At 41.6% G+C, this 16,118-nt stretch overlaps 1 protein-coding gene across 1 annotated transcript; it reads left to right on the top strand.

Moving 5' to 3' along the window:
- The first annotated feature begins 1,472 nt into the window (after positions 1 to 1,472).
- Positions 1,473 to 13,685, top strand: coq8b (coenzyme Q8B). The gene is made up of 16 exons (XM_054795211.1): positions 1,473 to 1,624; positions 2,125 to 2,317; positions 2,549 to 2,690; positions 3,672 to 3,877; positions 4,127 to 4,193; positions 4,274 to 4,348; positions 5,347 to 5,466; positions 7,954 to 8,039; positions 8,154 to 8,294; positions 8,373 to 8,454; positions 9,341 to 9,434; positions 10,754 to 10,895; positions 11,596 to 11,703; positions 12,058 to 12,123; positions 12,211 to 12,297; positions 12,652 to 13,685. Exons 2-16 carry the CDS (start codon positions 2,138 to 2,140, stop codon positions 12,955 to 12,957), a joined length of 1,902 nt encoding a protein of 633 aa, XP_054651186.1. The 5' UTR covers positions 1,473 to 1,624; positions 2,125 to 2,137; the 3' UTR covers positions 12,958 to 13,685.
- Positions 13,686 to 16,118: the final 2,433 nt, after the last annotated feature.

The raw sequence follows: 16,118 nt of genomic DNA, 5'->3' as shown, positions 1-16,118 counted from the left end.
CCTCCCTCTCAACGCTACACTCCCCCACTCACTGGACAGCACTGTCCAGTGAGTGGGCGATACTGCAAATTTTGATATCAATCCGATACCATGTAAATATAGGGATAACGATACTGATTACTTTAAAAAATGTTCAAGGTCGTTGAATGATTTTCTGATTTCCCAGTCAATTTGTTGATCATAATTAAAATCAAAATAAAACAATGGGAAAACAAAAAATACTTGTAAGCAATTTAACAATATTTAAATACATCATTAGCAATGATGCTATACTGATAGCGTACTACCCTTGGTATCGAGACTATCAATATTTGGATCGATCCGCCCACATCTAATGTCCAGTTGCAAGGTCTCTATCCTTCAGCAGCTAATGATAACATAGCGTAGTCTGTCAGCTCTTCTAGCAAGCAGTGTGACATGAATGTATATATTAGCAGAAATATACATATACTGTATACATATGTCAGTGCATAACTATAACTAATATTAGTCAAAACAAATGAAATAAAGGTCTAATATAAAATTGCCATTACACAGACAGCAACGCACGTGACAATGACAATATTGGAGTAATTCATGCTGACTGATGATCACATATAGGAATCGCAGGAGGACAATTTTTGCATGTCTAAAAAGTGGACATATGTGGAGAAAAGACAAAGTCTGATCACCACAAGGTCAACCCGCATTGTACCTTGCATTACTGAGATTGTAATGAGTATAACATTACTGGAATGTTATAAGTAATGCCTGTCATTACAGTAAAAAGCAATAGTCACTGAAATTGTGTTACACATTACTCCCAACACTGAAAACTGCCTTGTATGATGAGGATTATCTTCTGGTGTTTTTTTTTTTGTAACTTTTTTTGCATAGTTCATCAATTAAATGCAAGCACAATAAAGCAATAACAAACCACAATTTCCATTCCACAGTAGAACATTTATTTTTAAAAACATTATATTATGTTTACTGTGGAATATAGTTACATTTTACAGCAAGTGGGGTTGTGTGGTATTGTGATTTATTTCGGATTTGTATAGCAGAGCAGCCACATATAGTGTATATTACTGTGGCTGCATCAAGCTCCTGCATAATCAGATAATACAAATACATATGAAATTGTCATAGCTTTCAGCAATGTATTGAATGTAGATAATTAAGACGTTTGGAGAGCTGTGTTAAACATGATCATCTCTTAACAATAAGAACAATCACCACGATATCCAACAGAGCACTTGTATGTATGAAAAGAGATGAAGGAACATGCTGTTCGTCCCAGCACGTGCATCGACGGTGTCTTCAAAAACGGTACCACCCCCTTGATTCCTATTTGTCGGTTTTTCGTTTTAGGCCCGCCTTACAGTGCATTTTATTGGACCAAAAATCCGGTGTTACACCCCCTTGGTCCACAATTCTTTTCTTTTATTCGTTCAAAAATGAGTCCCCTTTCGCTTCCGTCGTATAACTATTCATATAGGGCACTTTGACTGGATCATAATTCCGTCAGTCAAGACTCAACTTCCGGGTGCTGAAACGTTGCAAAACAGACGTCCCATCACACAGACCCCGACCGGAGCGGACAATAGTGCTGCAAAACTTGAGCTGCATATCTTTTGAAAAAGTGAGTATTTTAATTAACAATTTTAAGTATTGTTGTTTGATAAGGTTGTTTGCGCTTAGAAGACTCACCCGTAGTCGTACTCCTGTCTGTTTTCGCCCCATTTGCCCCTGCTCGTGCCTTAGCATTACACAACATGGTTAACAACAGCAATCGTAAAGATAGTCAAGTCATTTTGGAGGTAGCTAGCGTAACTAAGAGTATTCTGTCACACATCTGTTTAATTTTAACCACTTTTTACCTTCTGTCAGCTATGCAAACACGTGTCAATGACTTTAGCATACCTGCCAATTGCGTGTAAGGTCAAACAATGCATCCAGTGGGATAGCAAACGTTAAACATATCTTGTGCATTTATACACACAGTAACGACTTACTTTCTCGCACAATATTTATACTCAATTTATACTGTATTTCTGTAAACGTGTTGGGAACGTGTTGTCTTTGTCCGTATAGTATGGTAAAGTCCTCTGACCTTCTTCCCATGTTGTACCTGTCCACCAGTCTGTGTACAGTGATGATGTCAGAGGTCCTGCAGGTGCTTCGCGGGGCAAGTAAAGTGGGATCTGCACTGATCGCCACCCAAGGGGAACAGCTCCAATTCATTGCCTGTAACTCCTCACTGGCAGCAGGGGTCAAAGTTGCCCAGGAAGTTGCAGAAGGGCTGGTGGGGGCCTTCATGGGTGGCAGCAGTGTGGTGAGGATTCTTAACACTTCCCGCAAATGTGATTTTTCTGTCTGTTATGCTGACATGTGATTAGTCGTCACGACCTTTTAGACTGTCTCGCTATTGATGTAATGATGTTGACATTTGAACTCTTCTAACAATCAAATATGAAAAGAACTACAGAAGCTACTGTAGGTTAAATGTGGATATATGTTTGCATATGCATATGTTGCTAAATTACATGTCCAACCCTGTCCGCAGCAACAGTCAGTCAAGGAGGATGTGTTTCCTGAAGTGGACGGCTGGGAAAATATGGATGCTGATGAAGCTGCCAAATGGGCTGTGGGTTCGGAGTTCCCTCCTGATGCAGGAGACCAAACACAGACAGACACCAGAGCTACAGGTATTTTCTGGACCTGTTAGTTGTCATGCTGGATTAAAAGTAGAGTTGGTTTGAATCATATGTGATCCTCATCCTACACCTATGTTACGTTTTTACGAACATGTATGCTGTATCATAACATTATCAAGTATTTATTAATAATTACAGACTTAGGGTCACTTGCAGCAGATGGATTTTCTGCAAAAAAAAAACATTTTTTGGAGAGAAAAAGCATGAGTGGGTGGATTTTCCCAGAAATACAAATAAATTTTTTTTGCTAAGACAGCACAACAGGGAGCACAGGTCTTGTGCTGAAATATACAGTCATCCCATTAGTAGGCATCCCAGTGAGAATGGACATTGGAAGTGGCTGTTTTATGCTACATGATGCCACTACGAGGATGGCTCAGTGTTTCTCTGCCGAGGACCCAGCAACGTTATTCTCTGCCTTGGTGGAGGAAAGGAAAAAGTAGTAGTTGTCCTTGGCTCTCACGAAGTCTGCCATAATTAGTGATAGCAAACGCTCGCTCTGTGCTGCTATTGTTGATGGAAGTAGCGTTCGTTGCTGTGGACTCCGTGCCCAAGGGGGAAGTTCAAGTAATGCTTAAAATATGGCAAAATACTGTAAGTATTACATGTTATCATGAATGTGCCGGTTACTACATGGTCACAGCACAGGTATATATAAAATGTTTTTGGAGGCGTTTTAAAAGAGGGCTCTATAGGCGGACTAGGTGATCCCATTACCTGCACTGTTAGCTGTCCCGTGCTAGCACTGTTTTCTCTGTTTAGGGCGCAAAGCAAAGAGAAAGACGTGTGTTCATGTCTCACATAAGGATTGTGGATGATGACCAAAACCCCAAAAATGTGCAGTTTTCCTTGAAGTTTGGTTTGGCTGAAGTATAAATTTTATTTTTTTTACATTGACTAAACGGCTTTACAACGGAGCAGGGACATCCTTGCTGTGCTGCATGTCTTCTTCATGTCTTCTCCCTTCCATAGGAGTGCGTTCTGGCTCAGGGGCATCTTCAGCAGGCCCAGGTTGGCGAGGCCAGAACACACGATTGCTACACACGACTCCCTCCCTGCAGCCATTCTTCTGTCAAACCCGATGTGTCCATGATACAGTGGTGACGAGGCTGACACCAGAAGATATCAAGAAGGCCAGAGAGGCTAAGCAGGCCTTGGTTAAGCCTATTCGACAGAGGGTAAGTTATGTTACTCTGGTGGCAAATATGACAAATATTCAACACGAGTTCTTGTGGAGTCAACTTACAGATTAGGTATACTTTTACCCTCGTGTTATGTAATGTTAATGTCTTGATTGGGCGGAGCAAAACGTCACCCGAAGGCGAATGGAAGCTCTGATTATTTCAACTAAAATAACAAGCAAGTGATAGTAAAAGTAACATTAACAGTAAGAAACACCATAATGAAGATATATTGTCCTTCCTCAGCTGAGTGACCGCGCCAGGGAGAGGACAGTACCTGCAACAAGAATGAGCAGGCTGGCTAATTTTGGAGGTAAAAATAATACATTACGTTGTGCATTTCCTTTTGTAAAATTGTCAAGATGCATATTATGAAACCCACTTGTGCCACAGGACTGGCAGTGGGTCTGGGCATTGGCGCCATCGCTGAAGTAGCTAAGCAGTCACTGGGAGGCAAACAAAAAGGAGGTAATCATTTCCGAAAACAACATTTGGTAGGATGCTAACTCCGTCGTGAGGGCTAGATTCACTGGCATTAAATTAAGCGTTTGCCTGGCCCTTAACTCATTCAATACCGAAGACGTATTTATACGTCTTTTATGTTGTTTTGCGCAAGAGGCAAAAAGAGGTGATGTTTTAAGCCATAAAAACGGGCACAAGGTGGCGGAAGTGCATTTGATAAGAGCTCGGCATAGATCATTTACCTGTAAAAACACACTCGAGAGGAAGGAGGAAGTGGAAGAGCATGGAGGACTCCAACGTGCAGAAGGTTACGCATTGTAGGGAAATTTTAACGCATAGGCAGGCACGCGCGCACGCATATGCTTGCACACACAGTGTGAAAGTTGTAAATAGTTTATGGTGTTATAGTTGAAAATAAATTGTTATTTTGATGTAAAACAACCCTTTTTTGTGTTATGCGGGAATAGTTGTTTCGATATTTGAGCTGTCACAAAAGCAAAAAAAATTGTCTCAACGTGAAAGTTAGACTTTTCTTTTTTTTTTTTTTTGTCGGGAACTGATATTTTCCTGAAGCTTACCTGTGTTCTACTGCTAATTACTAAAGATTGGAAAAAGGTAGAAACAAAGTTTTTCTCTGATGAAAGACGAGAGGCTAATCTTTCTCTTGGGAGGTTCCGTGTTTTTATAGCCATAGAACACAATATTTGGTGTGCCTTGAAAAATCAGTCAAAATCGTCTAAAGACATTTGTAGATAGATGCTGTATCGATCTCCAAGACAAATTCACAATGGTTAATACCTGTATGTTATATATTATATGTTATATAAGTAAATATGTTATTTCATAGTATATTCTTATCACAACATAAAATGGCCGGTACTGAAGGTGTTTTAAAAAAAAACAAAAAAACGTCTAGGATTGAATGAGTTAAGCCTGTTTCACCACCGAATACTGCCTGGAGCTAAGCGTTCATGTTTTCACACATTCTCTCTCTTCTTTTGTAGACAAGAGCGCCTTGCTAGACTCTCCCCTCCTGTCGGAAGCCAATGCGGAGAGAATTGTCAGCACATTGTGCAAAGTCCGCGGGGCTGCACTCAAGATAGGACAGATGCTAAGCATCCAAGGTATTTATATATTTGTATTTAGGCTGCACGATTCTGCAAAAAAATGGCAGTCACAAATTTCTTGCTTAGAATTGGAATAGCGATTCTCTGGGATATTTTTTCACACGTACACAAACATACAAACACACCATGTTCATGGCCAAGCCATTTTGTTTTAAAGAAATCACACAGTTTTTAAAAATTATTATCATTATTATTAGACTCGTCATTGTCTTGTTCTGCTTTAATGAAACTTACAATGGTCTTTCGTCATGGGAAGTCCCAGAAGGACAGGTGAGGTGGGGACTTTTAACAGAAAATGAATAGAGAAAGACAAAAGAATCCATCAAGTCCAAAAAAAAATTGCATGCTCGCTCACGCGACAATAGATTCATGGTTGTAATGAAGTCAAGTCAAAAGAAAAGTCAGCGAATTACTTTGATCGTTTCTCCCGTGAGCGGATGAATGATAGCCAGCGACCCTCGCAGCGTGAGTCCTTGTTTAAAATGGCAGCGTTTGTTTGTGATGCATCTCATTATTATATAATATTGAGAAATTAGAATGAATGTCAGTGTGAACTGAGATCGGTTTAGAAGAAAAGCGCAGTCTCTATTTATTAATTATTTGTTAGCTGTTATTTCACTGCTGTTAGTCGACAGTAGTCAACGACAATGGATCATTTCGACCTTTTTTTGGACCATATTATCATTAAGTTGATCATTCAATGATCACTGTGTCATGTCACATTTGAGCCACTAGATGGTACTAGTGTAGTCTATCTGTGTCAGGCACAGAAGATGCCTACTATATCGCTTATGAATCATATGGCGAGCTCGCGCCGCCCGGCACTATACATTCACCTCGCCGTTCAAACGACCCAGCACCGCCAACCGCCATGACGAATGCCCCCCACACATCCACACCGGAACTGTGGCATTCCGCGTAGAAACTGTCGCTTTTGTGCTTTCATTCATATTAGCGTTTGGTTGCTAACTGCTAGCTAGTACTCAGTGTATTCAATCACGAGGTAGCTAGCCACCTCCTCCACGTACTGTGACAAAGACAGGAGGCTCACTCTTTCCCTTCATTTGACTATACAACCAATGCGCTCAGACGCAAGCAGAGTGAACCCTCCTATTTTCTCATATGCATCATCAGTGCGCGCACACACACACACAGATGCTCGTTTGAAGTTGTGAACATGACAGGACCTGCCTCAATAATCCAGGCTGAAAAAATAGTAGTTAGTATGATCAAATTTTGAGAAAATGTCTCATTAGCGCTGATGAATAGCTAAGTAAAAGGCCTACACACCTTTTATGCTGGTTTCCCGCGCGCGCAGTCCCGGGATCGGAACATACAGTACAGTATAATACACCCCTTTGGTAGTGTTTTCAGGTTGGGAGAAAATGTGCAGGACAGCTGATGAATGTGTCTTTATGTGGACATTTTTTTGCATGGGAGTGGAGGAAATGTGCATTTTTTTCATGTCTGTTCCTGCTTCAAAAGTCTTTCCGATAGTCTGCGGATATACGACTATGGTTGTTTTCAATATAGCGGGTGTTGATCGAGCACCTCTTCGTCATTCTCTCAATGTCCGGGAAAAAGATACAGTATTTTATATCGATACAAAAACATCACAATCAGCGACATGTGTAACCCAGAATAGTTTGCAGCTGTGGAATGGGCGGATTACGCGTTTCCCAGTATGCTTTGCTGTAGTTAAAATGATCACTTTTGACTGTCCTGTGCCTTTTTAAGGTGTTATTTTGTACAGACAGGGTGTAATGGTTAAGGTGCTGCTGTTTTTAGCTGTGTACAGTTCAATTATTTTGACTTTAGGTCTTAATCTGGCACAGTTATTAAGAAATGGTTGTGAATTTTGTGCTACATACAACATCATAATGGACCAAATCAATATGAACCAAACATGAACAGTTAGTGGTTTGGTTCACAACGTATCAGAAAACAGGCAAAAATGTTGATCACTGTTTGTCAGAGTCCAAGCTGATGTGTGTGTAAATATCTTGTTTTGCCTAAGCCCAAAGATAATAGGTCTGCTTTGAAGGATGACTAAGGAAATTTAAAAATATTTACATTTGAGATGCTCAAATTAGAGTATATTTACATAAAAAAAATCGAATACAAAAATAGTGGTCGATTAATAGAAAATGGATTAATCATTGATTAATTTTTGCAGCGCTTCATGCATAGTTGCTAATGGTGATTAATAATGACAAATTAATTTAAAACTGTGTTTAATCTCCTTAAAATGTTTAACCTTTTGACAGCCCTAGTCTATAGTATTTATTTATTCATGTACAGCTGCCATTCCCATCTGAATATACAGTATTTCTTGTCATTTCTTGCTGTTGTGCTGCTGCTTCATTCTGCTTGTCTGGTTCTGTATAGGGACTTTTAGATTTTTACTCCTGTAACTCTTGTGTGCTGCTACTGTCCACTTTGCTGCTGTAAAAAGGGAAATTCCCCTTTTTTCCCCCGCCACAGACAACTCCTTCATCAGCCCTCAACTGCAGAAGATCTTTGAGAGGGTGCGGCAGAGCGCAGACTTTATGCCAACCTGGCAAATGACTGTAAGCAGGGACGCTAGTAAACTGTAGTTGTCTACGTTGATATCATGACATTAATGCAATTAACACTCTTATCCTTTGTCTGCCTCAATATACTGTATATTCTTTATCATGTAGAGCGTATTAGAGCAAGACCTGGGACCAAGCTGGAGAGCGAAGCTGTCGTCTTTTGAGGACAAACCGTTTGCCGCAGCTTCCATTGGCCAGGTGCATCATGGTGTCTTAAAAGATGGCAGAGAAATTGCCATGAAGATCCAAGTAGGACTGAAATTTGACACCCTGTCTTCCTGAGGCGTTTAGCGCATTTATTCATCTGTTCTTTTATATTCATCCCAGTACCCTGGAGTGGCAGAAAGTATCCACAGTGACATAAACAACCTAATGTCAGTGCTGAAGATGAGTGTTGTCCTACCCGAAGGTAATAACAGGATCTCTGTAGTTTTATATGGAAATTATCTTTTTGTCGCACTCACAGGTGGTCCTCGTTTTACAACGTTGCGTGTTACGTTTCCCATAAATGAATTTAAAACCTCATTTTGGCTCAGAAATACGAGAATCGCTCAAGGACTATACAAAACAAAAACACTACACTTTTGTTGTGCCTCAGGTTGGCCTCAATACACAGCCACTCCTTAACGGGCAGTGTCACTGTAGTGGTCTTTTTTGTGGCCAGCCTAAGCACGCCTGTGCAATAATTAGGGACACAAATACTGACAATGTCCTGCTTCTCAAGACTGATACCGATTTATATGTGTTATTTTAAAATTAAGATTTAACGGTAGTGGGTGCACACCTGGAGGTACGACAGATTCAAACAAAGGCATCACTACTATGAACCAAACAGTATCTTTTGCAGAAGAGCAGTCTGTCTGTGATGTTTCAGGTATAAGTTATGACTTACATTACAAATGGACTTAGAACGCCTCGTAAGAACAAAACTCTTTAATAACACGAGGACCACCTGTACTTGCGGTATACCCACTTACAGTTTCATATCCAGTGGTTTTGGCTATTGGTAGTCAAACTTCTGTTTTGGACTGGTTTGTTTTTAGTTTAGACCACCAGGGGGTGCGCTGGTGTCAAATCCAAAACGCAGACATTATTGTGGCAAAATGTTGAGAATTTGTTGGACACGTGTTCATTTCACAAAAGGTGATGCTTTTGTGCTGGACCCAGTCCACATGACTTTAACCTTGAACTGTACATCATTCATATACTTTAATGGTTTGTTTAGTTGCAGAAACCACACTCTTACATTTGCAGACAGCCATGACTGACAACTTATCTTTATTCATTTCCACCAGGCCTCTTTGCAGACAGCAGCTTAGAGGTTCTTCAGAGAGAATTAGCATGGGAGTGCAACTATGAGAGAGAGGCTGAGTGCGCCAAGAAATTCAGGTACTCTTCTGGAATGTATCTGATTATACATTTGCTGGTGTCGAGTCAAAGGTACAATTGATTGCAGTGAGCATTTCATGTATTCACATTGCACCAATATTGTTTGCTCGTTGAACAAGTAGCTCCAAATTAGAGTCTTTTGTTTTTATCTGAAACAAAATCGAATATTCTTTATAGTTTTGATTATATAAAAAAAAAAAAAAAAAAGGAAAGCTTGGAACAAAATGTACCGTATTTTCCGGACTTTAAGAACAAGAACAAAGATTTTAACTTGAAAGGCAAGTTTTAGTAATAACAATAAAATGGAGAACAACAGGCTAAATAGGCATGAATAGGTGGTATGTTAACGTAACATATTAAAAGTTTACTATAGCCTAAACAACATAACTAGTTTACCAAACTCACTCCAAGTCGCTACCAAATCCAGTGAATTCTTCATCCTCGGTGCAGTAGAGGGCGCGCCACTTCGCCTTCTGCGTGGCTGTCGTCAGACTCGGCATCAGTCCCAGTTATTACTGCGGCCTTTCTGAATCCCGATAGTATGGTTTCGGGTGTCACTGAAGCCCATGCTTTGTCAATCCACCCAGTGACTTCCAGGAAAGTTGCATGGCGCATCCTCCCGGTTGCTGTGAAGCTGTGTCCTCCATCCGTCATTAGCCCGCGATTAGCTCTTTTGGCCCTTTTGGTTTTCTTCGAGTGTCCTCCGCTGGGCGCCAGTCTCTCACACGTTTCTCGTTCACACCAGACCTTCTTTCTGCTGCTCGATGACAGTTTTCGGCTGCATATTTCACTACTTGCAGCTTGTAATCTGCAGAATATGATTTTCTTTTTGGGGGGGCATTTGTACCCCGTCGTTCTACACCCACGTGTGACGCAGACGGAACCACGTGGCACTCCAAACCATAGAAGAAGAGAGAACGGATGCGCGCAAGTCTGTCGAGAAGTGGAATTACTTGCGACGAGACCGTGGTGGGTCGATGACGTCATTATTCTCGTATCCCTCTTGCAGCTGTCGTCGTGAAAAAAACCCTATACAAGTCACTCCAGAGTACAAGTCGCAGGACCAGCCAAACCATGAAAAAAGGTGCGGCTTATAGTCCGGAAAATAGGGTACATGCTTTTCCTTGGACTACAGTGAGAGGTTATGTATTGAGCACGGCTGTTTTAATAAGTAAGGTGATTCACAGACTACATTATTGATGGATGATGCAAGTAGAAGAAATAACCTGTTGCATTTGGGGGGGGTTTGGTCTGCTTTGTGCAGAGTAACATTGGAATTATTTTTGTGATGATACAGTATTTGCATCTCTGGCCTTCAGATCACTGCTGGAGGGAGACGAGTTTTTCCAGGTTCCTGAGGTGGTCGACGAGTTGTCGGGACGCAGAGTGTTGGCGATGGAGCTCGTACAAGGAGTTCCATTAGACGGCTGTGTGGACTTGGACCAGGAGACCAGGAACAAGGTTTCATTCAAACCCCTCCCCCTCCAGATAAAATTCAGACGTCGTAGCAAAAGGACTGTCCCATTTTTGTCCCAAATGTGTCACATGTACGGTATTTTCCGGATAATAAGTCGCACCAGCCAAAAATGCACAATGAAGATGAGAAAAAAAAAACAAGTCGAATTTTTGGGGGGAAATCTATTTATAAAATCAAAGACCAAGAACAGACATTTCAGCTTGAAAGGGAAGTTATAGAAACAGGCTGAATAGGCGTCTGTTAATGTAACGTTGACGTAAGATTAACAGTTATTCAGGTAACTATAGCCTAAACAACATAACTAGTTTACTTGCAGCTTGGAATCTGCAGAATATGATTTCCTTTTAGGGGGCATTTGTGTTCCGTTTTTCTCAGTTGTCTTTATAAGTTGATGTTTACATTGTACAGTGGTAGAGGAGTGATAGGAGTAGCAGACTACTGGCACACTAGCCCAGAGCACCCTCTCGTGGCTCACAGGACCATTCAAACCATGGAAAAAAGTGCAACTTATGGTCCGGAAAACATGGTACTTGATGTTTTTGTTAAAACCACTCAAATCAACCATAGAATTCAATCGAACAGCACAATATCACTCGTGTGGCTACAATGGGAAGATGCCTGAATAAGAAGCACATTTAGAGACAGACAAGCCGTAAATGCAAACCTCTCCTCCTTTCGCTTCAGATCTGCTTCAACATCCTCCAGTTGTGTCTCAGGGAGCTGTTTGAGTTCAGGTTCATGCAGACGGATCCTAACTGGGCCAACTTCTTTTACAACTCCGAAACAAAAAAGGTGAGCGGGTACGGCCTTAATTTGTTTTTTCTCGCCCAGTAGTATGCTATGTCAGTGTTTCCCATGCGTTCATTTGTTTGTGGCAGGCTGCCACAAATTGATTTGGCCCTTCCTGTTTGCTCTCGCTCATAAAACATTATAATGGGGCTGTCTGTGCGTGTCAGTTTTTAACACTTACACTTTAACACTTACATTACACCATCACAATTACATACATGAGTCATGGACGGTTATGCAAATGAGATGACAATTTGGCACGAGTGGCACCACCACACATAGATTACAGTCCTGTGAGAAACCAAAGGGTGACTTGTATGGAAAGCAGTCAACATATGCATACCATTTTCCCTTCAGGTGATTCTTTTAGATTTTGGAGCGTGCAGAAGCTACCCAGAATCGTTCACAAATGACTACATAGAGGTATGAAGAGGCATCCGAAATGTACAATTTAGTTCAACTTGATTTAGGTCACAAGGTTTTGACTATGTTTCACAACGACGCGTTTAGGTGGTGCACGCAGCTTCCGTAGGTGACCGAGCCACTGTTCTTGCCAAATCCAAAGACCTGAAGTTCCTGACAGGATTCGAGTCCAAGGTAAGACATTTCAGCTTCTGTTGATGTGCCGATTGCATTTTTCATAAAGTTTAGGCTCCACCTGTGTCTATTTTTACTGGCTCTCCATTCCTCTGCTTGATGTCACAGTCAGATCTTGTCATCTTCAATTCACATTTATGTATTTGTTGTGCACTTCTCTGCTAAATATCATTTGTAGCATGCAGAATGATTTGTGCAGAAACACCTCTAATTCATTCGAATGAATTCATCAATGAGTGTTTGGTCTCTTGACGATTCTTCCTCATACAAGACATTTGAGATGCTGTATTTCTTACATGAACCGTGTACACTCACACGTTGACCAGACTGCATTCTCTCCTCATCTGCCATCAGGCCTTCGAGGACGCTCATGTGGAGGCTGTGATGATTCTCGGCGAAGCATTCGCATCTTCGGAGCCGTTCGACTTCGGCACCCAGAGCACAACGCAGCGCATCCAAAGTTTCGTCCCCATCATGCTGCGGCACCGCCTCACCCCGCCACCCGAGGAGACCTACTCGCTGCACCGCAAGATGGCAGGCTCTTTCCTCATCTGCTCCAAACTGAGGGCGAGCATAGCATGCAGGGACATGTTTTTGGATGTGTACAACGCCTACAACCAGAGGAGACACGCCGAACAGGCAGCACAGTCCAGTGCTTAAACACCTCAGGAGGCTTGCAGATGAAAGACTTTGATGCATGATGGGGTTCTGCACATGTTGGACTGTGCTGATGTGCTTATTAAGGACTGTTTTTAATTTCTCCAATCTCGGCATTATGGCGTAACAATTATTTATTCCACTCAGCTTTCATGACTGTACACCAACATATTGTAAATAATTATATAAAAATGAGATATGTTGGTGATGCAGGCTGAAGCTGGGATGGGATGCTCATATTATCAACAAAATCTGTATATTGATTCAAAATAAATGATCACTTATGGAGTGATGGCTTTATTTATGCTTTTTAAATTGCATCTCTCTCACGACTTGGAAGATGCTACATACTTTATGTTCAAATTCTATGTACAGTAAGCCGCAACGGACAAACATCCATAGTCGCTTTCTTTTATGTTGACTTCATGGCCTGTGTGATACTACCAGCACCTGCCTTACATTACACAATATATTCCACTTAAAACGTGCAGTGCATTATTGTGGCTCCTCTAACCTACAGGGCCTTGTGTTCTCATTTTTAATGAAATGTGAAATAAAGATTTATGTCTATAAATGAGCTTTGCTGGGAAGCCAAGATTGTTTTCTGTATTGATCTGTCTGGTGCAGTTTTAGACAGCTTTGAGAAATAATCATTAAGTGGAGTCCAGTATAGATTTTGGTCCATTAAAACACAATCACCGGGCCTCAATTGACCATCATTTTAGCCAAGGTGTTCGCAATAAAGGCTCTATCTTTTCTGGAACTAATTTTGCTTCAAGAGAGTGTTTGACTTTATTTTTAATGAAGAAAAAAAATGCCTCGAGTTGCATATCGATTAGAGCAGGGGTGTTCAAAGTGCGGCCCACGGTACCTTCTAAAAATGTAATTAAACTTGTGTGAAAAAGTGATTGCCCACTAAACCTATTAACTGTTTGGGCCACCCTTAGCAATTAGGAGGAATTTACGCCCACTCATCTTTGCAGAATTGTTGTCATTCAGCACATTGGAGGGTGTTCCAGCATGAACCCTTTTAAGGTCATGCCACAGCATCTCAGTAGGATTCAGGTCAGGACTTTGACCAGTTTTTGTTTTTCTTCAGCCATTCAGAGGTGGATTTGCTGGTGTGTTTTGGATCATTGTCCTGCTGCAGAACCCAAATTGGTTTCAGTTTGAGGTCACAAACAGATGGCTGGACATTCTCCTTCTTTTCCTTCTTCTTTTCCTTTCGGCTTTTCCCTTCAGGGGTCACCACAGCGAATCAATTGCCTCCATCTAACCCTGTCTTCTGCATCCTCTTCTCTCACACCAACTACCTTCATGTCCTCTTTCACTACATCCATAAACCTCCTCTTTGGTCTTCCTCTAGGCCTCCTGCCTGGCAGTTCCAAACTCAGCATCCTTCTACCTACAGTATATATTCCCTATCTCTCCTCTGGACATGTCCAAACCATCTCAGTCTGGCCTCTCTGACTTTATCTCCAAAACCTCTGACATGTGCTGTCCCTCTGATGTACTCATGTCAGTCTGTCGATCACCATAGCGACCAAGAAGGGGCTCAGAGCTGATCCCTGATGCAGTCCCACCTCCACCTTGAACTCCTCTGTCACACCTACAGCACACCTCACCACTGTCTTCCAGTCCTCATACATGTCCTGCACTGCTCTAACATTCTTCTCTGCCACTCCAGACTTCCTCATACAATAGCACAGTTCCTCTCTGGGCACCCTGTCATAAGCTTTCTCCAGATCTACAAAAACACAATGCAGCTCCGTCTGGCCTTCTCTGTACTTCTCTATCAACATCCTCAAAGCAAATACTGCGTTTGTAGTACTCTTTTTTGGCATGAAACCATACTGCTGCTCACAAATGCTCACTTGTGTCCTTAGTCTAGCTTCAACTACTCTTTCCCATAACTTCATTGTATGGCTCATCAGCTTTATTCCTCTGGAGTTGCCACAGCTCTGCACATCTCCCTTGTTCTTCAAAATGGGCACCAGCACACTTTTCCTCCATTTCTCAGCCATCTTTTCATGATCTAAGATCCTGTTGAACAACCCAGTCAGGAACTCTACTGTCACCTCTCCTAGACACTTCCAAACCTCTACAGGTGTATCATCAGGACCGACGGCCTTTCCACTCTTCATCCTCTTCAATGCCCTCCTCACCTCATCTTGACTAATCTTTGCTACGTCCTTCCTTTTTGGCAGAATTCATGGTTCCATTTATCACAGCGAGTCTTCCGGGTCCTGGAGCAGCTAAACAGCCCCAGACCATCACACTACTACCACCATATTTTACTGTTGGCGTGGTGTTTTTTTTCTGAAATGCGGCATTACCTTTACGCCAGATGTAATGGGACACACACCTTCCAAAACGTTCAACTTTTGTCTCGTCAGACCATAAAGTATTTTCCCAAAGGTCTTGGGGATCATCAAGACGTTTTCTGGCAACGTTGAGATGAGCCTTAATGTTCATTTTGTTCAGCAGTGGTTTTGGTCTTGGAACTCTGTCATTTGCCAAGTGTCTTTCTTATGGTGGAGTCATGAACACTGACCTTAAATGAGGCAAGTGAGGCCTGCGGTTCTTTGGATGTTGTTGTGGGGTCTTTTGTGACCTCTTGGATGAGTCGTCGCTGCGCTCTTGGAGTCATTTTGGTTGGCCGGCCACTCCTGGGAAAGTTCACCACTGTTCCATGTTTTGCCATTTGTGGATAATGGCTCTCACTGTGCTTCGCTGGAGTCCCAAAGCTTTACAAATGGCTTTAAAACCTTCTCCAGACTGATAGAGCTCAATTAATCTCAGTTATGTTTTAACGGGGGGGGGCAATCACTTTTTCACACAGGGCCATGTAGGCGTGGATTTTTTTCTCCCTTAATAATAAAAAGTTTCATTTAAAAACTGCATTTTGCATTCAGTTGTGTTGTCATTGACTAATATTTAAATAAAACACTTTAGATTTTCTTTGTAAAGAGTGAAAAAATAATTTAATGTTATTTAAAAAATGCATTTTTACTTCCTCTTATTAATGCTTTACTGCTGTTAACACGCCACATACTCTCTGCAGCTGAGTAAACGTTTTCAGGTAACTTGATTAACACGCTTGTAGACTTTGAATGGTGTCAGGGCTGAAGATTATCACACCGCACCAGCGATCAGGATCTGCA

This window comes from Dunckerocampus dactyliophorus, chromosome 12 (assembly GCF_027744805.1).
Source record: "Dunckerocampus dactyliophorus isolate RoL2022-P2 chromosome 12, RoL_Ddac_1.1, whole genome shotgun sequence".
NCBI classification, from domain to species: domain Eukaryota; kingdom Metazoa; phylum Chordata; class Actinopteri; order Syngnathiformes; family Syngnathidae; genus Dunckerocampus; species Dunckerocampus dactyliophorus.
The sequence above is the reverse complement of the archived record's forward strand: the minus strand, read 5'-3'. Positions and strand labels throughout refer to the sequence as shown.